This window comes from Pempheris klunzingeri, chromosome 8, assembly GCF_042242105.1.
Source record: "Pempheris klunzingeri isolate RE-2024b chromosome 8, fPemKlu1.hap1, whole genome shotgun sequence".
NCBI classification, from domain to species: domain Eukaryota; kingdom Metazoa; phylum Chordata; class Actinopteri; order Acropomatiformes; family Pempheridae; genus Pempheris; species Pempheris klunzingeri.
Window position 1 is genome coordinate 11,036,807 of NC_092019.1, and position 20,947 is coordinate 11,057,753.

At 40.5% G+C, this 20,947-nt stretch overlaps 1 protein-coding gene across 1 annotated transcript; it reads left to right on the forward strand.

The window, feature by feature from the left end:
* The first annotated feature begins 6,036 nt into the window (after positions 1 to 6,036).
* Positions 6,037 to 19,241, forward strand: slc6a3 (solute carrier family 6 member 3). The gene is made up of 15 exons (XM_070834731.1): positions 6,037 to 6,123; positions 6,774 to 6,984; positions 8,113 to 8,244; positions 10,403 to 10,619; positions 12,268 to 12,406; positions 13,171 to 13,305; positions 14,751 to 14,854; positions 15,641 to 15,765; positions 16,331 to 16,443; positions 16,598 to 16,726; positions 16,856 to 16,955; positions 18,484 to 18,584; positions 18,662 to 18,829; positions 18,982 to 19,053; positions 19,218 to 19,241. The coding sequence occupies exons 1-15, from the start codon at positions 6,037 to 6,039 to the stop codon at positions 19,239 to 19,241; spliced, it is 1,857 nt and encodes a 618-aa protein (XP_070690832.1).
* Positions 19,242 to 20,947: the final 1,706 nt, after the last annotated feature.

The window sequence follows — 20,947 nt, forward strand, 5'->3', positions numbered from 1 at the left end:
ACTTTTTTATGTTTAAGGCGTGCAGGCTTAAACAAGCAAAGTGCGAGTGTTGAAGCGTGCCGGGCCTTGAGGTGACGTCTCCCACCACATGACGGGCCGCATCGCACAAACACTCCCGACCGTGCGCACATATAAACTAACATTATATGTTAAATCACAATCTCTTAGTATTTTCCCCCCTTACTACTTTTTAAATTATATGTATTTGTGCTTGCACTTTAGATTATTTTCTTTATTTTTTAAAGAAATATCACATCGCTGTAAAGCATGTTAAGTTTGTAGGTTACAGTATTGTAGCGCAATTTTGTTAATATGAAGAGTTTTTGCATTCATATTTTTGCTGCAATAATGGGAGCACAGAGGAAATTAGGGATCACACATTAAAGGAAGCTGCCCTTTGCCCTACATTTGTTTTTGTACTGTAAGAAAGACTTTGGTTAGTGTAAACCCACTTTTTAGACCTACTTTTCTGCTTTGTCTCAGGATTGTGGAAATTTTGTAGAGGGAAATGACTTCGTAAACCTGTAGGACTTGACAACGGCATATTGATTTGAATGACTAAACTGTTTGCACCGTGGAATGGATAAGTATTAAATGTACTCCTAAGTGATGTGACTTTACAGCAGGTGGTTAATTATTCAATTCACTCTGTATGTATGAGGGAAACCATACTGTTTTTGTACATAGATGGAGAATCTTGATTGTGAATTACAATTGAAACAAATGACTGATATTCAAGACCTGACCCAGAATGAAACGTATTGAGCCACAGTAACCCCTCCATGCAGTTTTGTTAACTTGTTTTTAAACAGAAATGTCCATTTTAACATCTAAATGATAGTATATTTCATCAGCAAGTCAAATATGTGCATTTATATATATTCGATATTTACATTCTGAACAATTTTGCATTGGGGCTATATGAAAATACGGTTTCTTTTCACACTTGTTTCACTTCCCTTGATTTCAAATACCTCAGTGGAGGTCAGTCTCATTTTTGTACTTGCTATCAATCTGAGAAAATGTAAACCTGCAAGAAAGAAACTTGTACTTATGCTACTGCTGCCTGCTTACCACAGTTTGTCCGGCAGTGAGCCTAAGACGAAAGACTTGTGTACTCTGACGGAGCGATAGTGTCTTTCTGATGGCTTATTGTCTGCGGACCAAGAAACTGAACTCCCCGTTTTCTCTGTAGCTTTACTTACCGTCTTTTTCTATACTCAACAGGTTTTATTTTATTAATGCATTTTGATGATGAAGAGTCATTACTGCAAGCTACTTTGAATTTGTCTGTTCAGGACTGCTATGATATAACTTGTTAATGTGACTCTTGAATTGAATTAAAAAAGATAAGTTAACACACAGCTGTGTCTCTGTCCCAGTTGGTAATCGATGTAGTCTGCATTTGGTAGCGTGTTTATGGAGTTTAAATGTGCCGTATGTGGACTTTTACTGCAAAACTGCAAGAAAATGAAATCATTCTGCTCAAATTAAAATATTTCTCTAGAGGTCCACGTACAATCCAACAGCTTTCATTGCACTTTGCTATAAAAGAACAAGTGATGCTGACATTTGCAGTGATATTTATTTGTCTTGCTGTAACCATGTCTACAGTAAACAAATTCCCTTCCTGTCATGCCGGCCTGTTGCACAAATGTCTCCCTCTTGCGGTAACATGATGATCATGCAGTCATGAGTGTAGAGAGCCATCACACCAGGTGTACTGTTTTGTTGATGTTTTTCATAACAGAAATTTTCTGTGCTGTGTTGCAAAAATTCCTTTTTCAGGAGATGCATGGTGAGAGTGGTATTGACCCAATAATCAATGTGGATCTTGATAGGCAAGTTGAGTTTACCATTTGATTCCTCTGGGCCTGTCTTTTGCTTTCATTGATCACATGTCTATAGGTTATTTGTCCCTCACTGGCTTTCAGCAGGCAGTTATGTGGTGTTTAGATTTTTTCTTTCTTTTGACAGTGATGGAAGAATTACCTCTGGCAGTGTACAGTATTGAGTCCACTATGTGTTATGCTCACATTGTTTTGCTGTTTTTAATTTATGTTGAAGCACTTCAAATACTCCCCTGCCATTTCCCTTACGTTTGCAGAGTTTTTATTAGCCATGCTAACAACAATTGGATGAATTGTTGTGAAATTAGGTACAAATTAGGATGGCTTGTTGTAACTTTTATGATCCTGTAACTTTATCTTTAGCGCCATCATTAGGACACATTTTTAATTTGTCCAGCTAGATAGTTTATGACCAAATACCTGCAAAACCAAAGAGAAAGCTAATTTGGTTTAGAGCTAATTAGCAAGTCTTAGCATGCTAACACACCAAAATGGTGAACATTGTACCTGTTCGGCATCAGCATGTTGGTATTGTATTTGTGAGTGTGATGTCATACTAGCGTTAGCATTTAGCTCAAAGCACTACTGTGTGCAGCCTCACAGAGCCGTTAGCATTGCCACAGACTCCTTAATAAGTCAATTGAAATCAACCACTCAATAAGCGGTGGCTATGTTAATGGTGCTAATGTTGCCTTGTGTGTAATGGACTTGGTTGCTCACGTTCTCTGTATGTAAGTTGAACCAAAGTGCTCGTGGCATTTTCTCATTAATGTCGTGAAGGCTTTAAGTGAGCACTTACTAATGAAACGTTTTCTTTTAATCAAAAGCTTTTCGCAGGTCTTAAAATGCATCATTTATTGCTGAATGACACTTGACGAAAAGGCCCCACTGCGTTGCTCAGCAGGTGAAACCGCGGTCCGTGTTTGGGGAAAAGTTTTAATTGTCTGGAACCAGTGCCTATGGTCATGACCCAATAGACAAAGAATTTGTCCTCATTTTCCTATTGTGTGTGTGTGTGTGTGTTTTTTTTTTTCTTCCTGCAGGAGTGAGCAGACAGTGCTCAGACAAAGCTAGACAGGTGGAAGGAAAACTTGTGGTTCTACACCCATTCTCAGACTGTATTTCCTGCCAGATCTAACAGCTTGAATGGAGCGTATCAGAACTTATTAGAATGGAAAAGACGTTTTTGGGGCAAAGCAGAACCTTGTTGTCTGCTAGTATGCGTCGTTTTGAATGTTTTTCAGGGTGGCAGGCGACAGGGGAGGTAGGTATGAGTAAGCGGGGAGGGAAAGCTTTCGTTAATCGCATTGCTTAAAGATTATTTTCTTTTGGTGGACAGATGATTCTCGAAGGGCCAGGATTACACCATTTGGGCAACATACCATGCACTCTCATTTTGCCACCACTTTCTGTCCTTCCCCTTCACTCCCCATATAACGTCCTCGGCCCTCTCCTATCACTCTTCCTCCTCTGCCTCACCCATCTCCTCCTCTTCCCCCTCCTCCTCCTCCTCCTGTGGGTCTCAGCTGTTGCATTCATGAAAACAAGACACTCGATTATGTTCACCACATCGTTGTCCGAGCTCCATTGGAAACCTCATACATCCAGCGCGGCTTACATCGACCCAACAATTTCTGATATGAGGCCTGCGGCTTGATGGATGATTGCACTTGTGTGTGTGTGTGTGTGCTGTGATGGCGGCGGTGTTGGTGTTGGGGATTAGTGACCGATTGATCACTACGATTGGCTTGCAAACAACATGCTGTCATTCTGGGCATGACGGTCATAAATCTGTCCGCAGGGTGCGGGTTGATTGTGTTATTTGACGTCCCGCTCCTGTTTTGGTTGAGTTTGAAATGGAAGAAGTCTGCGTGTCAGGGCTGATTGTGTTTAGGCCTGTCAGACATTACAGGTAATGAGATTTCTGCCTATTGACATGGTGGGTGGGACGGACATTGGGGTTTACTCAGGGTTGGAGCAAGAAGAGGGGAAGAAAAAAGGTCCACTGGTTTCATGGGAAGCAGCAGGGAGGGACTTTAACACATGAGTTAAAGGCTCTGCAAACTTTTTTTCTCTTGCCGCTCATTTTATTACGAGCAATGGGGTCCAACATGAAGACAAAATTATCTGCCAGTGTTCAGTTTCCGCTCTTTCGATTGTGAAATTTCTGTATTTCACAGATATAAACAAAAACACAGGGCGGGACTCAGTAGGAAAAAGGTGATGCCATGAACCAATCAGGGTTTAGCAATGTATGAACCAGGATGTTGTCCTGGTTAAGCAGATTTTTTACTGTTGTAAATTAATATCTGAAAACATTTTTTTTTATTGCTGAGTACTTTAGACCACATTTGTCAGGGGCTTTAAATGACTATTTTCTCATCTTTTCTCTCACAATTTACAGCTGAACACATACTCATCACAAATGACATCTAACTATTATTTTTTTTATTATTATTTTTATTTATTTTTTACCGCCCACCAGTCCTGCTGCAGTTCTACACATCTTTAAACAAGAAGATTTAGCCACAGCTCCACTCAGCTCAATGATTAATTAATTAATGGAATATAATTTATTGAACACTACAATATAATCTTGTATCAGTTAAATCTGATAGATTTTCAAGTGTTAAAGTAAAAAAAAAAAAATTCTCCTTATCCTCCATATCACCAGATTAATCTTAATTAAAATATTACAGCTCCCAAGCTGTAATTCTACATAATTTATATGTTAAATAAACATTACCTGATGCATTTTCACATTATATCATGTTGTGAAAGTGAGAAAATGGCAATAAGGAGGAGGAACAGACGAAGCTCGGGTGAGGAAAGAGGGAGGGAGGGAGGGAGGGAGAGAGGGAGGAGAGTGACGGCCATGGGGGGGTGTTGTTGATTGTTTCTCATACAAGAGTGGTCTCACAGACAGATCTCCATACCAGACCACAGGGTACTCCGGGCTCTGTGTGTCCCTCACTGGAGTCAAGGAGGGTGGGAGGGCTTTCTACAACTCATCATCCTTTTTCACCTGTCATCTTTTCCTGTCTTTATCCTCATCTCCTGTCTTACTGTGACTCCATCACTTACTCTCCTACTGTTTCTGTTTCTCTAAACATTTTATGCTTCAATCTGGGTCTGAGTCTTAACTTATCGAGGACGGTCTGCATAAATATGCTCAGCATCAGTTTGAAGCGCACCGAAGAACAACAGCACAACTGGAATTAAATTGTCCAAACTGACATTTGGAGGAGCTTCCACCTGCAATTTATCAAAAGTAAGTGTTTTTATTTCAAAGAAAATGTTTCCTCTTTTGTAATGTGTTGCATTTTTAAAGTTATTTTATTTGTAATAATATAAGATTTGGTTTGTAGCCTATGATGGTATCTGTTTTATGGTGACAAGAAATTCACAGGTTTGACCACTGATTTTGGCATAATTTTTTAGCAATATAGTGGAGCAACAAAATGATGACATGAAAATGTTCACACAATTCTTCCAAGAGCAGATAGACTTAGTCAGATAAATGAATAAAACAACAGCTCCATCTTACAGCAAACAAAAATGCACATTGTCTGTTGCACAAATATAAAATATATATTTTTATTATGTTAAAGAAATGAGAACTAACCTGGCTAATAAAGATAATCTCAGTGAAAACTTCTAAGTAGAAATCTGAACTTAATCTGGTGGACAACATTTGTGGTGAGACAGGGTTAGCAGACACTGGGCCAAATCTGTGTGCAAAATGGCGATCAACAAGTGTGAAATGAAACGAGCACGGTGTGATGGCCTTGTAACGCTCCCCCGCGCCCTCTAGTTCCCCTCAGCCTCAATCCCCTCACTTTCTGCTGCTCGTCTCCACTGTCCTGTTGCTCTTCCTTTATTCCATGGCAACTCTAAAGCTTGAAATTAAATCAATGTATGTAAGAACCCACACTCTTAACAAATGCCTCTCCTATGTAATCTGTATTTTTGTAAAACATGATTTTTTTTAAATTGCATTGTTTCAGTTTATTATGGGTTGTTTTTTTTTTTTTTTTTACAATTTTTTGCATGCTTCTTTCACTGCTGTGTTTGTGCTTTTCTCACTCTGCACTCAAGACTCCTCAGCTGCACCTACCTTCCTTCCTTCCTTCCTTCCCATCCCAGAATCGCAGACGTTTTGCTCCAGAAGTCTGTGCAGCCCTCCATGTTGTCAGAGAGAGTCCCTGTCGGCCTGATGTCCTCAGTTGTAGCGCCGGAGAAACCCTCCGCCAACACCATGGGCCCTAAAGAGGTCAGTGCGGATCTGATACAATTGTAGTGGATTAATGGCATGCCATTCAGACTGATTAAGAAAACCTAATTGAGTCACTGCATGGTGCAAGCTTCTTAATTAAGTGCATTTCTCACCGGCTGGGTCTGTCTGACTCACTTTATGCAGACCTAAAGTTTGGGGGGAAAAGAACCATTATGATAATGAAAACCTAATTTTCTGGAAAATGTATTTAATCTTGTGATTTACAATTTACTTAACTCAGAAAGCAAAATATAAACCCCCGGCTGGTGCATGTGGCACTGATGAAATGAAGGTGATTGTCACAATCTGTCATGTGTGGGTAGTGAGAGAATAACAGCATGGAGGTGAGACCTAAAGAGACCGGTTCACCCTGTGCTCATTAAGTCACATACACATGTTTGTGTAAAAGTGATCTATCTGCTCTATTTGTCTGTCATTCTGTCATTTCTATTTACTTAATCTCTCTTCCTTTACATCTTCCTACCGTATATGTAAGATAACACCTGGTAAATGTAAGTCAGCATACCAAAATGTTACTGTCTGACCTTGAGGTGATAATTATACACTCTTATATACAGTATATGTGTGCTTTCAGCACCTATTGCATATTATTAATTATTAACGCCTTGATATTTCTAACTCTTTAGGTTGAGCTGATCCTGGTCAAGGAGCAGAACGGGGTTCAGTTCACCTCGACCACCTTAGTGGCACCGACTCCTGCTCAGGCCAACCACACTGGGGAGGAGGAGAGGGAGACCTGGGGGAAAAAAATTGACTTCCTCCTGTCTGTGATTGGATTCGCCGTGGACCTCGCCAACGTCTGGAGATTCCCCTACCTCTGCTATAAGAACGGAGGAGGTGAGATAGGTTGAAGGAGTTTGTGCATTGTTGTGTTGAGAGGAAAGATGGGGAGAAAAACATGAAATATAGGAAAAAGGAGAGAAATGAAATTGGAGTTTATTCACACACACTTGCGTGCTGTATTTGAAAATGTTTGCAGATGTGTGTTTATGTGTGTGTGTGTGATTTGGTGTCTATGTTTCAGCTCCTTCTGCTCGCTGGTTGTTGTATTTCTTTCAACCCTTTACAGAGATCAAAATAGGGGAAAAAACCACCACAGCTGCTCTGAATAGATTAGCTCTAACAATCACTGCCACTAATTATGGCTGTTTAACATAGAGCCCTCATTATGTTTAAGAGCTGTAAATGATACAGCAGCCATAGTCAAGGCTTGACCATATGTACCTAAATCCTGCTGTTGTTAAACTTGTTTAGGGAAAATGTTAGTTTAACTTGAGACAATTAACCCAAATTATTATTTTTACTATTTTTAGGGGGCATTGTATGTATTAATTTGACAGCTGACGGTAGAGAAATGACTGAAACTAAGGGAGAGAGACATAAGGAATGAAAACCAGGGACGTTGGTTTATGATCGATGCCTTAACCTCTAAGCCACCAAGGTGCCTGAACTCAAACAATCACCATATCCTCCACTCCGTGACTGCACTAGTACTGCGATATGCAAGCCAATCATTTGAGGTAGATCATAATATCTCCATAAACCTGTTGTACCTAATTTTTTTTTAAAAAAAGGCCTGTTTCAGAGAGGCTGTTTAACACATAGTCACAGCAGACATCCTTTCTATTGGGAGTTTCTCCTCGGTGGGCTCTCAGCATCAACCATGACATGTAATAATTTGCATTTGGTGTCAAGTAAGAGATTGAAACAATGGGTGAGGCATCGAGTGATGGACAGTGAATGCTGTTCTTTACTCACCCACTTGTTGTAGGTTAGGTTTGCATAAGATAAGCTCAAAAATTAAATGACGTGTGGCTTGAAATTGCATATTTAAGTAATTAACTGGCAAATATGCCTTTAGTAGTATTAAATTATAAAATGGAAAGTCATTATCTGGGACCAGGAAATGTTTTCATGTTACTTTTAATCTGGAGATGAAGTTTAACCAGTGTTTCCTGTGCGTAGGTGCATTCCTGGTGCCGTACCTGTTCTTCATGGTGATAGCAGGCATGCCTCTCTTCTACATGGAGCTGGCTCTGGGACAGTATAACAGAGAGGGGGCAGCAGGGGTCTGGAAGATCTGTCCCATATTTAAAGGTAAGAATTGACACATCACAGGGCACACATTCAGATATACGGTCCGACCCATGCCCGTACTGGAGGATGCACAAATGCAAATGACCCTTTTTTTTTGACACCTGCGTGTTCTCACAGGAATGCCTGCACATTAAATCTGTCTGTCATGGCATGAGTGGCACTCCGTCCGTTTGTCCGTCTGCCTACGCGCCTGTCTGTCTGATAATATACGTCCTTTAATATCTACATGTCTTTCTGTCTGCTTGTCTGCCCACATGCCTGTCTGTCCGAATGCCAGTCTCTTTTGTCTGCTTGTCTCTGCGTCGAGCAGCGACAGGCATTGTTTATCCTCCCTTAGAACATCAGGTTCTGTTGGCATTCAGATGGAAAGCAAATGAAAATTGGGCTTTTAGAGACTCTTGTCCTGATTGTCCAAATCCTTCTGTCAAACAGTGGCTGGGAACACTTGCTTGACACTCTTTAGGGGTACTTTTCAACACATCGATGAGCACAGCGCACTTGAGGAGAATGCCATCCAAACGTAGACTAATGGAGAAATAAACATTAAGAACAGGTCACGTTTCTGAGTAAAGTCATCGGTTGGAAATATAATAACGCACTCGGCTTGGTTCAACTTTTTATGCAGTTTACAATCTGCGACTCGTGTGCATCTATCTATTGGTACTGTATGTCCTGCTCTGACATTAAACTGTTGGTGGTTCTAAAGTTCTAGTTTCATTTGAACCCATATTAAGCAACACCTCACCGTCCATCGCGTCTAAAGATGCAACAGACATACAGCCACAAATTATTACCAGTGGACCATCTGTTGCTTCACAGTGTGATGCCATACCACTGTCTTTTGTTACATCACGTCCTTGTTGGTCTGAAGGGTGTCTGACAGTGTGTACGTGTCCCTTCATGTGTCCCTGTGTGTGTGTGTGTGTGTGTGTGTGTGTGTGTGTGTGTGTGTGTGTGTGTGTGTGCGTGCGTCTCTGAACGTGTGCCGTCTGTCAGGGACCACACTGTGTAGGATGACGTTCTAATCACACGCTTCACTCTCTCTCTCTGTCTCTCAGCAGGGGGATAACAGTAATTATTCAAATACACACATACACATGCCCGTATTGACAGTAATTATTCTGATCAACAAGCTGTTTTCCTTCAAGGATCGATGCATTTGAAGAAAATGACTGAGAGAGGGAGACGGAGAGAGATGGAGCAGGCTGGACGGAGAGATAACATGCCCGCATGTGGGGCTAATAACAGGCATCACTCCCTGGACAAATATCACATTCACGCTATAAAGGAATCGATAAGGCACAGTTGTGGTTATGCCTCTTAGCAAAGATTAACAATTAAATTCAGCCTTAGAAGACTGGACGTTGTTTCATATATGTAGAAAGGGTAGATGTGTTGATAATTAAGGCATGAAGAGACAATCTTTGGAAGTTGTGGTGCTTTTTTGTGAGGCCACAGGCATCGAATCAAAGGCCACTGTACTTATACAGAGAGAGACTGTGCTCTCTGGTGTTCACTTTAGTGATGGAAGAATGTCATCACTGTTCAGTGCAACGATCCCAGAGTTTGAACCGTGCGCTAACATTGATTAGCTTTTAATCCGTTAAGATTTTTTGTTGTACAAATCAATGATTAGCGCTATCACTGTCATGGGAGTGAATATTATTTGGTTCATCGTATGGTGCGTTATAAAGTATGTACAGTATGTTAAAGGATGTGTGTTGCATGATAGTGTGAAACGGTGACTCTTGGCCACCATTTAAGAGAAGCCAGAGGTTTGGTTCCTTGAGCAAGATGAAGAACGATTTCCTAGTCGGCTTAACACTCCCTGCAACTATTTAAATTAGTTATCCTTTTTTGATTGTGACTCTATGTGGTGGAATAGACGTATATAGTAGCAGAAAATATTCAAGTAGCACTTTAAAATTGCACAGAAGTATGGTACTAGAGTAGATGTACTTTCCACAGCTGGGCACCTTTGCAGCATCACTCTGTAATTCAGGAACATGTAGAAGGGCTGAGGCACTGATGGACATTTCCCCGTTTCAATATCTCATGTCAGCTTGTTCACTTAGCATTGCCAATTGCCCCCTCTTTCTACCTCTGCGTCTCCGTCTTTAATGCCTATGAATATTAATCATTTGTGTCCCCTTCACAGGTGTAGGCTTTACAGTGATCCTCATTTCCCTCTACGTTGGTTTCTACTATAATGTCATCATCTCCTGGGCGCTGTTCTACCTTTTCTCCTCGTTCACTGGCGAGCTCCCCTGGGTCCACTGCAACAACACCTGGAACAGTCCTAACTGCTCCGACTGGGCTGACAACAGCTCAGTCAGTGACATTTACAAGGCCACCCCTGCTCAGGAGTACTTTGAGTAAGTTTGCCTGAAGTATACGTATAAAAGTATATAATATATAAAAGTTACATATAAAACTTTAGAAACCCTCTTCTATATGGCTATTCCTATGAATCAAACTGCCTTTAAATTGTATTCAGTGTGCTGTGTTAATTGTAAAAAAATATAGTTAAATTATAGCAGTGAAATGGTTTTATAACACAATATTCTATTCCAAGATCAAGTGGAGCAAAACTACGTGTTGATGCTTGCAGGTTGAAACTGTAATTTTCCATCATACATTCTACACATTACATACATTTGTTGAGGTCTTTGAACCTAAAAACAAATATGAAACTTCAGAATCAGTGCAGTTAAAGGCAAACACACTATGCATAGGTCCACCTACAAAAACATCTGTGTCCTGCTTTTAGCCGAGCTTTGTCTTCACTGTGCGTCACCCACACATTTCCACTGCAGTAAGTGCACACAAAATAAGTTTGATGCAATGCAGTAATGGAGAGCTGGTTGGAAGGTCTCAACGCATAGAATACGACATATATACTATCAAAGTTTTATGATTTAGTCATTTTTTAGAATATCTAATTCTGTGTGATTTGAGAAATGACAAAATATTAGAAAGGAGCATCAGGTATATTTTCCTCAAAATGGATCCGGAGTTTGGCTGCATGTAGCTGATGTTGCCTCCCTCCCCGTGATGCTGACCAGGTGTCTCCTGTTCCAGTGAGCGAGGGGTTGTTCTGTTGTGACAGTCGAGACATTTCATCCATGCTAGTTGAAATGGCAGTGTGCTATTTACACGGAACCACCTGCAGACAATTTGACCACATCGGCTGAACTGAATTGGCTGATCTTATTCAGGTCCATCTCTGAAATTATGTGAATCAGGACGCCGGCAATGTTCAGTGATATTATGGTCTCTCAGGTGAAACATGTGATTTGACTTCATGGAATGTGATATGATTGTACAGTTTCAACTTGATTACCTTTAACTGCCTGTACAGTGTTCCTGTCTTGTACCAGCACTTCATGTAGCATCTATTTGACCTGATATCCTGATGTGTTACAACTCCCTTTTTCACTGATGGAACCCAGACACTCAGCTTCCAACAAGGCCAGATGTTTCTTGTTAAGCCACTTTTATGCAGGATATTAAGGTCCAGTTGTACAGCTCAAGTGATGTTGTGAATAATAATATCATTCAGGAAGGCTGCAGCGTACTCACAACGTGTCTTTGCATCTAGAATCAGTTCATTCAGGGTAACCTAGAAATGTCTCTTAGTGATGTGAGCTCAAAGTGCAGCTCTGAGGGAGTCTCGGATGCAGTGAAGCTTTAACTGCACCTTTGTCTCTGGCCTGGTCTCTCTGTCAAAGGCTTCTACTGTACCTCTGAATATGGTCTTAGAACATGTCTTTGATCAAGTCCAGGAGGTTTTGTGTACGAACCTGCAATTATGTTTGCTAAAAAAAAAAAAAGCTATTGGAAGGTTTTTTGACTTCTTCCATGAGTTTCGGATTACCCCACAAACCCCCATGGTCACATGGTATGGGAGTGTAGTGTCAATGTGCCTGAAAGGGGCACATCAGAAGAACTCCATACTCCATACACTGTGAATGGTGGCTCAGGAATGATCATGGTTCTTACCAGAATATTCTCTGTCCGTAGACGAGGGGTGCTCCACATCCAGGACAGTAATGGAATTGATGATTTGGGCCGTCCACGCTGGCAGTTGACTTCCTGTCTAGCCGTAGTGATTGTTCTGCTCTACTTCAGTCTCTGGAAGGGAGTCAAGACCTCTGGCAAGGTAGGAAACGATACCGTAACCGGGATACGCCAAAGCGCTATAATTATTATCTAAAAATCTTTAAGTGAGTCATAACTCCATCTAAGGTACAGAATTACCTTAGACCCACTATGAGGAGTTTTTAAGTGGTTATGAAACTGACCCAGTTTATTACTGATACTTCTACATGGCCAACTGATCTACTTATTAATTCTGAATGACCACCAGGTCAGACACTTATCCCGGCTCTCTTCCCCGTCCTCCTGGGATGGTGACATCACCCGCTGCGGCACTTACTCTGGCTGGTGTGGCCGGACATTAGCAGACTTAGTTCCAAGCTGGGTTAACTTAGCTCTTATCCTGGCTCTCTTCTCTCTTCTTGGGACGCAATACCTGCTGGCTGGATGGTTAAGGAGATCCCCAGGGCACCCTATGCTTCATTTTCAAATGTGTATTTCTATTTTTCTACTGTTTGAGGTGCTCAAATGCAGTCTTTATGCGAACACCACTATTTTTGTCCGTATTGCCGCCAAAATCAACACAAAATCAAAGTTCCATGCATCAGCTGTAAGAATATGTCTGAAACTTTTCGTCCAGTTTCAATCCACTACGCAGTTTAAGACCAGTGCTTGTGTGTATGTAAATGTGCTCATGCATTTTCACTCTTGTGTACGCATGTGTGAATCTGACTGTGTGTGTGTGCGTGTGTGTCCTTCTTCCTTTGGTGCAAATGTGCGGGTTTTCTGTATGCGTGTGTCTGTGTGTACCTTGTGCGACCCTTTCAGGTTGTGTGGATCACAGCCACAATGCCCTATGTGGTCTTGACTGTACTGCTTCTCCGCGGAGTCACTCTGCCCGGAGCCATCGATGGTATTAAGGCCTACCTCTCTGTGGACTTCCTGAGACTCTGTGACGCCAAGGTGAGTGTCGGCAGGAGAGGGAGGGGGGCGTGAGCGAGGTGAGAGTGGTGGGGCTGCAGAGGAAGAGGAAGAGGAAGAGCAGGCATGGGGAGGAAACTGTGGCTGAAACACACTTTAGAGGAACGCTTTGACATTTGAAGTTTCAGTTTTACTTCCTTTATCAAATATTAGCACTTCAAACAATGTGTAAAGAAACCTAAAAATTGAACAGGGTTGTTCTGTAAAGTCTTGTCTTGGATTGTTGTATCTTGTATATTTGGTTTAATTATATCATGCTAACGTGTTAAGCTAACACAGCAATAGAAAGGAAGCATAACACTCGCTTTGTCATAGCAGTATTTAGAAATTTAGAGGGTGTGTTTTACAGTACATTGTGTATAAATCATCTCAAACTCTTTGTTGCATTATCAACCTAAAGCTGGTATGATGTGAGGACTGCATTCACACTTAAAACCATAAACATAAAAACAGTTTTCATTGTAAGGAAATAACAATCTGTGGTCAGAGCTTTGCCAGCAACAAGAGGCTGCTGCTAAGCAGAGCAGAGGCACATTTAACATGCTATTTTCAATGTTGATTGTGAAATAAATGTTTCATAATTACACAGTAATAGGTAGCCCATATCAGGCAAACTACAGTGAGGTCAGAATGACAATATAGAATAGGAACAGAGGACTGGAGGAAAGTATGAGAGCTATACTTGATTTAAAAAAACCAAAACAAAAAAACAGGGCTACATGGGCTAGTAGTAGCTAGATAGTGTAGAAAAATTCTTTGGCACACAACAAACCCACAAACAGCACACATTGAGCAACAAATTCCCTGTCTTCTTTCATTCATTCTGTCATCTATCATTTTATTTACAGGGCTGAATGACAAAAGCCTGAATGTGGAACTATTCCTGTGAACTCAATTTACAATGTCTGGTATGATGCACATCACCTGAGTGATGTCAACTGTCAGTCTCTGAATTCGGGGAAAGAATCAAACAGTCTGTTTATCATGTTAAATATCTCTAGATATTAGAAAGGCGTTTCCTCAAGGCAAGGCAAAACAGTTAGAAAATTGTTTGTATAGCCCATTTGTAATATTTTCATCATCTTTGAAAGCTACTATCACATCTAATAACAATATCTTATTCACCGTAATAGCAGGCACTAAGGAGCTCAATAAGTAAGCATGGAGGACCAAAAGACTCAGTTATGGAGAATGAGAGAGAAAGCAAGAAGGACAGAGGTAGAGAGATGCATGGCAGCAATTGGAGAATTAGATTAGATAGATGCATGGAGCAGTAATTTGCAAAATTACCCCCCGTATTCACTAGCGTCTTTCATCTACTGTCGTTGAATGAGTTTCCTGCAATTATCCCTAATAATGGCTTTTTTCCTCTCCTGTGCCTTTTGTTTGCCGCTTCACACAAGTGTGCTTGTTCTGTCGCTCCCCAGGTCTGGATTGAGGCAGCGACACAGATCTGTTTCTCTCTGGGAGTGGGGTTTGGTGTGCTAATTGCCTTTTCCAGCTACAACAAATTCAGCAACAACTGCTACAGGTAAAGGCACACTGGGATAGGCAGGAGGGGTTTCACAGAGGCAGACAGAGGACGGGGCGTTGCTTCTGAACACACATACACAGAAACACACACACACACACACACACAGACACACACAACATAAGCAGGTGAATTACAATAACCTTTGAAGCTCCTTGAAACCCGCAATGTCTTTGACACCATGCTGTGCAACAGACAGCCGTAACACCAATCAAAACTGTTGCACTCTTTGAAAATCATCAACATCCCGCAGGAGGCTTTTATCTTTTTTTTTGGCTTTTTTATAGTTTGTGACAACTGACACATTATGACTCAATCCACCTTGAGGATTTCACCTTGAGCATTACACCAAATCACTAAAAATATATTTCAAGAAAATGCCAAAATGTCTGACTTTGAAAAGTAGTAAGAGATTACAAGTTCTCTCCAGGATAATATTACTACATGTATTAATGCCCAACCCATTTATTTGTTAATTGTCTCCACTTACTTAATCATTTTTTGCAATTGTGGGAGTTTAAGCTCGATCCCAACAGATGGCAGGATGACTAACCAGTCGGTCCCATAACAGGCAGAACATTTACTACCTGACTAATCCATAAAATCTATCAAGGGTTTCTGTACTTCTCTGTGGCCAAGAGGAGAGAGTCCTTTGCCCACCTCTGACATACTCTTTAATTGACTTGGTGGTCAATTATGTTGATATTGACTGTGTGATGGCCGATGACTGATTGTTAAATTTTTTGCATTCTCATTATGGATTGTCATTTTATTTTATCGATCCAGAGACGCCATCATCACCAGCTCCATAAACTCTTTGACAAGTTTCTTCTCCGGCTTTGTGGTCTTCTCCTTCCTTGGGTACATGTCCCAAAAGCACAATGTGGCGCTGGACAAAGTTGCCAGAGATGGTATGATTAAAAAAAATGAATGTGTTTGCAAAGTGGTGTTTTTATATATATATATATATAAATATATATATATATATATATATATATATATATATATATATATATATATATATATATACTGTAGATATTTCATTAGGTAACCAACGTAGGGCTTTTCCCTCAGCTCTCAAAAATGAATGATGAGAAACAACATATTTAAAGAATACTCATGTGCCAGCTTGCTTGTCTTTACAGAGATATGGAGTAAATATAGAAATGAGGAGCTCAAGCATTTAGTTAAAGACAAACAGACACTAAACTCTCTGAGTTGTAGTAAACTATCAAATTTTCTTGAGTACATCTATAGAAACCATATCCCACTGCATTTGTTATTGCACCTTCTATAGTTGACAATGAGACATGTAGGTTCTCCTCAGTCAGTTATCTGATGTATGAAATTTTTTTACAATGTATCGGCTGTGTCATATCTACTCTTTAACCATGCATTTGGCTTTTTAGCCGTCTGCTTTTATGATAAAAGTTCCAATAGTTTTTGTACTTTGCTTACTTGAATTTCTTGTTGTAGGTGCTGGTTTGGTTTTTGTCATTTACCCAGAAGCCATTGCAACATTACCTGGGTCATCAGTGTGGGCGGTTATTTTCTTTATTATGCTGTTGACACTGGGTATTGACAGTGCTGTGAGTATGCACCTTCCCACACACGTGCACACACACATACTCACACTAACTTCGTTCAGCTGGCATGTGCCTTTACCTTATTTGTGACGTAGTGTCGACATCCACAGTGGCTTCGTAGCTCTGTTCATGCTGACTCTTGCGTCCTCTGTCGTAGATGGGTGGGATGGAATCAGTGATCACGGGGCTCATTGATGAGTTTAAATTCCTCCATAAGCACAGAGAGCTGTTCACCCTCTTCATCGTTGTTGCCACCTTCCTCATATCCCTCTTCTGTGTTACAAATGTAAGTATCACACTGTTGCATGTTGATCTTTGCACTGTGATTACACTGTAAGAAATTTTGTACATTCTTTTTTTCCCCCATATGTTCTTGCTGTAACACAGTTATTATACATGCATTATATTTCTCCAGGGTGGGATGTATGTATTCACTCTGCTGGACCACTTTGCTGCAGGAACATCAATTCTCTTTGGAGTGCTTATTGAAGCAATCGGCATCGCGTGGTTTTATGGTGAGAAAGATGGACAGGAGAAAAGAGGAAGGAAAACAGATGATTCACGTTTTCATGGTCAGCAAAGCTGATGCTGTATTAAGGATTTGATGAGAAATCTGTTGGTGTAGGTGTGCTGTGCCTCATTGCAACATAGTTCTATTAGACGTAAGGATACTGCAGCTAGAGGGTCTGTACCCACTAATGGTTTTGGCCTCTTCAGTTTCTGTGCATGTATTGTTAAGTTTCAAGGGTGTACTGTAGCTGTGGTGCTCGGTGAGGTTAAATGATGTGGGTTTTGACCGCTGCCAGCGTTACCTCTGTGTTTACTCAGCAGTGGTGAGCCGCCACATGAAGAAAACTGCAGCTGGGGAACAGGCAATTCCTATTTGTCATTGACAGGAGTCGGCTGTCTAATAGCTAGGCTGTAGATTGTTGTGGGTGGCAAGTGGGGGGATGTCAAAGTCACTGTCTCTCCAGATGTCCAAATTCGATTGACACTCAGTTTTACACAGTTTTGCCACCATCACTCCAGCACTATATGTTTTTTTAAAGTTTAGTTCCTCCAACACAAATAATTGTCAATCAATAAATTATTGTTTATCTCCACCCAAGATAAGAAAGTTTTCAGGATTTCTTATGGCTGTATTGTAATAATACTATAATACAGTAAAGATAGCTATTTAGGTTTTTCCTCTTTTTTCCTTCCTTCTGTAAATTAAGTTCTAAAAACCAACTGCTGTCTCATGGATTTTTACCTTATCATGTATTTTCACCCAGCTGAACACAAGAATAGCTGAATGAGTGTGAAAAACTCAATCCCATTTAGAAACACCAGCTGGCTCAGAATATTATAGAAAACAACCTGAAAGTCAGGCAAGATGATTGACCTGAACTTCCGTACTGAGTTTCTTGTCTCATATCTACTGAACCTGACTGTGGAGGGATCCATAAAGGGCTAAATACTAACCAGGCCCCAGGCGATGAGGTCAGCATATTGCCCCACTTTGGTGGGTCCCGACCTTGGCAAGTCAGATAAATCCAGCCTAAGGCTTCAGTGGGCCTTTTTTCCATCCTCATAACTGCTGACAGGAACCTTTGACCCCTGGCCACTGTGGTCTTTCGTTCTGCTGTCCACTACATAAGTACATTTAGCTGTGCTGAATACCTGGTCGTCAGTCTGGATCTATTTCTCCGCAGTGAGGAATGCCCTCCAGGCAGGAGGGCTTGAGAAAAAAAATGTACAGCCAGGTTTATGAGAAAAAGAAAGTCGTGATAAGGTAAAAATGGTGCAGCAACTTATTGTGTCTCAGGTTTCTGCACGGCAAACATTTGGTTTAAACGTATGCATGGGGACCATATGTAAAAGCACCTACTGTCTTGATAATATTTCCCATATCTGAAATTCTCAAACAGAAAATGTACCAAGTTGCAAAAACAAGGACTACACCCCAAACCCGCTGTGACTGTAATATGCAGTACAGATTTAACAAAGGTTGCATTTAACTAAAACCTTGGAAGTAACATCAAGTTTTTTCATCTGTTTCAGGAGTGGACAGATTCAGTGATGACATTGAGGAGATGATTGGCCAGCGACCAGGAAGGTACTGGAGGCTGTGCTGGAAGTTCGTCAGCCCCTGCTTCCTCCTGGTGAGTCCGCACGCAGACTCACTGTACATGGGACAAGTTAGAAATAGATAGTAGTGTCAAATATTTTCCGTCCACAGTTTATGGTGGTGGTGAGCTTTGCCACATTCAACCCTCCAAACTACGGCTCCTACATGTTTCCTCCATGGGCTAACATGGTGGGGTGGTGTCTGGCCATTTCCTCAATGACCATGGTGCCTCTCTACGCCATCTACAAACTCTGCACGCTGCCTGGAAAGTTTTGCGATGTAAGTTGGGGCTGTTTCTTCTTGGCTAAAATAGAGTGAGAGGACACAATTCATCATAATTTCCTGTGTAAATCGTAAGCTTTGTCTTGATGAAGACCTTTCATTGAAAATCAAGTATTTTAATTTAATGTATAACCTTTGTCCTGAAACAGAGACTGGCTTATGCCATCACCCCAGAGACAGAGCATCATTTGGTAGACAATGGAGAGGTTCGGCAGTTCACAGTAAGTGCTGAATTATTTTTATTATTATCATTATTATTGCTGTTGCCAGCTGAATCCTCACATGTCCGCAGGTTTTTTGACGAATATTCATAGTGATGATATTACTGCTTCAGTAGAATGATACTGTGTTTTATTTCATGGGCATATTCCTTTCTTTCCCACAGCTGCATCACTGGTTGGTGGTCTGAAAGATACAGAAAGAGCGTGAGATAGAGAGAGTGAAAGAGTGAGAGAGAGAGAGAGAGAGAATGAGAGTATAGACATTGGGTGGATGAATGCATACACAGCAAAGGTCTGAAGATCTAAGCAGGAGAAAGAAACAGCCATTTAAAGTGATGGTGATGGTGATGGCGGCGGCGGCGGTGGTGGGAACAGTTTAAAAGTGCCGACAAAAAAACCCATAGAAATCGTAGTGTTCTTTAATTTCAACAGTGGATGTGTGAAGCTGTGCATTGACCCTCTCCATTGTGTTGACACTGGTGAGTGGGATTCAGTCAAACAGTCAATGTGGCATTCAGACTGCTCCATAAGTACAAAACTCTTCATTAAATGATGCCATGAAAATTTTAGCTTATTTTCACTTTGCACTTGTTATACTGTGAGAAATGAGCAGTTTACATTGTGCCAAGAATTCAACAGTGAGACTCAAATTGGCATGATATTTCTTTGAGGCAAGTTGAACAATAAAAAAGATTTCTTATTGTCTTGGTGTGAGGCTGTTGAGTTAACATCCAGAAAGAGTTTATTTCCAGAATTCAGGATCTGTTTTTGGAAATAAGATTTTTTTTTTTTTAAATAATTTGTATTTATTCTGTATTTTCTCAGTCAGTTTGTAAGCAGTCATGTGTTACACGATGAATGCCACAGGTTTTACTAAATCCCACTCCATGTCCCTTTTTTTTTTATTTATAATATTTATTTACTTCTTCTTCTTAAAGACTGTTATTATACAACTTCTGCGGACTTTGTGAAAAAGACACCTACTTTTGTTTACATCAAAAGCAATGTACAGGAAAGAAAAGTTGCTACATCAACACACCAAAATATCACCATTTGAATAAAGTAAAACTATGTCTGAATAAACATTACCTGAGCTTCCTCACTGAGTGCGGCCCAATGATTTTCATAAACTAAAATGACTCATCAGTCACAAATCAATAGCATGGATTGTCTGAAAATAGAAGTCACTTCCTCTTGCCGTGTTTCTGCTTTTATTATGTCGGATGGACCAACAAAAACAGAATCTGGCCAGTGGTGCAGTTGGGTTGTGTTATTAGCGTTATTGTAACACTGTCATTCCATCACATGGGTGAATATATTCTTTAAAAAAAAAAATGCTAAAACTGAACCTTTCTGTAATCAGAAAAGGTTTTGCCCTGAAGCCCTACTGGCCTAATAAATGAACAAACACTCTGGTCTTAACTTTCAAATAATTCAAGTCACTGACACACTGACAAAAATCATCAGCCACATTGCTGATCTAATCAACCAAAGACTAAACCTAGAAATTCAGATACTGCTGTCTCACACGAGAATATTCTACCCATGTTTTTTTTTTTCTTTTAATTAATAGACCACTTGATTGTTAACTTTATTATACCAGGTCAATCTCCCATCCCCATTATCACAAATTACTGCCAATGAACACTCTTTTCTTTATTGTTTGACTGGAGATTTGTTGTCTGTGTGTTTTTCCCTGCAAAGTTTCAGGTGGTGATTTGAAAGCTATGACTGTCACATTTCCAGAAAGCATAAAGCTTTAATTTTACCGTTTACAGAATCTTATTCAGTGTTTCAAGACTGTTTCAAAAAGCTGCTTTTTATTAAACTGCAAACAAATAGTGTGTAATGTAATGTAATATATGAAGTAATTTAAGTTATATCTCTGTGTAAG

Excerpts from the sequence above, each read along its gene's own strand:
- slc6a3 (XM_070834731.1), top strand. The coding sequence starts at position 6,037 with ATGTTGTCAGAGAGAGTCCCTGTCGGCCTGATGTCCTCAGTTGTAGCG. Across the intron at positions 12,407-13,170 it reads GAGTCAAGACCTCTGGCAAG|GTTGTGTGGATCACAGCCAC; the intron begins GTAGGAAACGAT and ends CGACCCTTTCAG. Across the intron at positions 16,727-16,855 it reads CCCTCTTCTGTGTTACAAAT|GGTGGGATGTATGTATTCAC; the intron begins GTAAGTATCACA and ends ATATTTCTCCAG.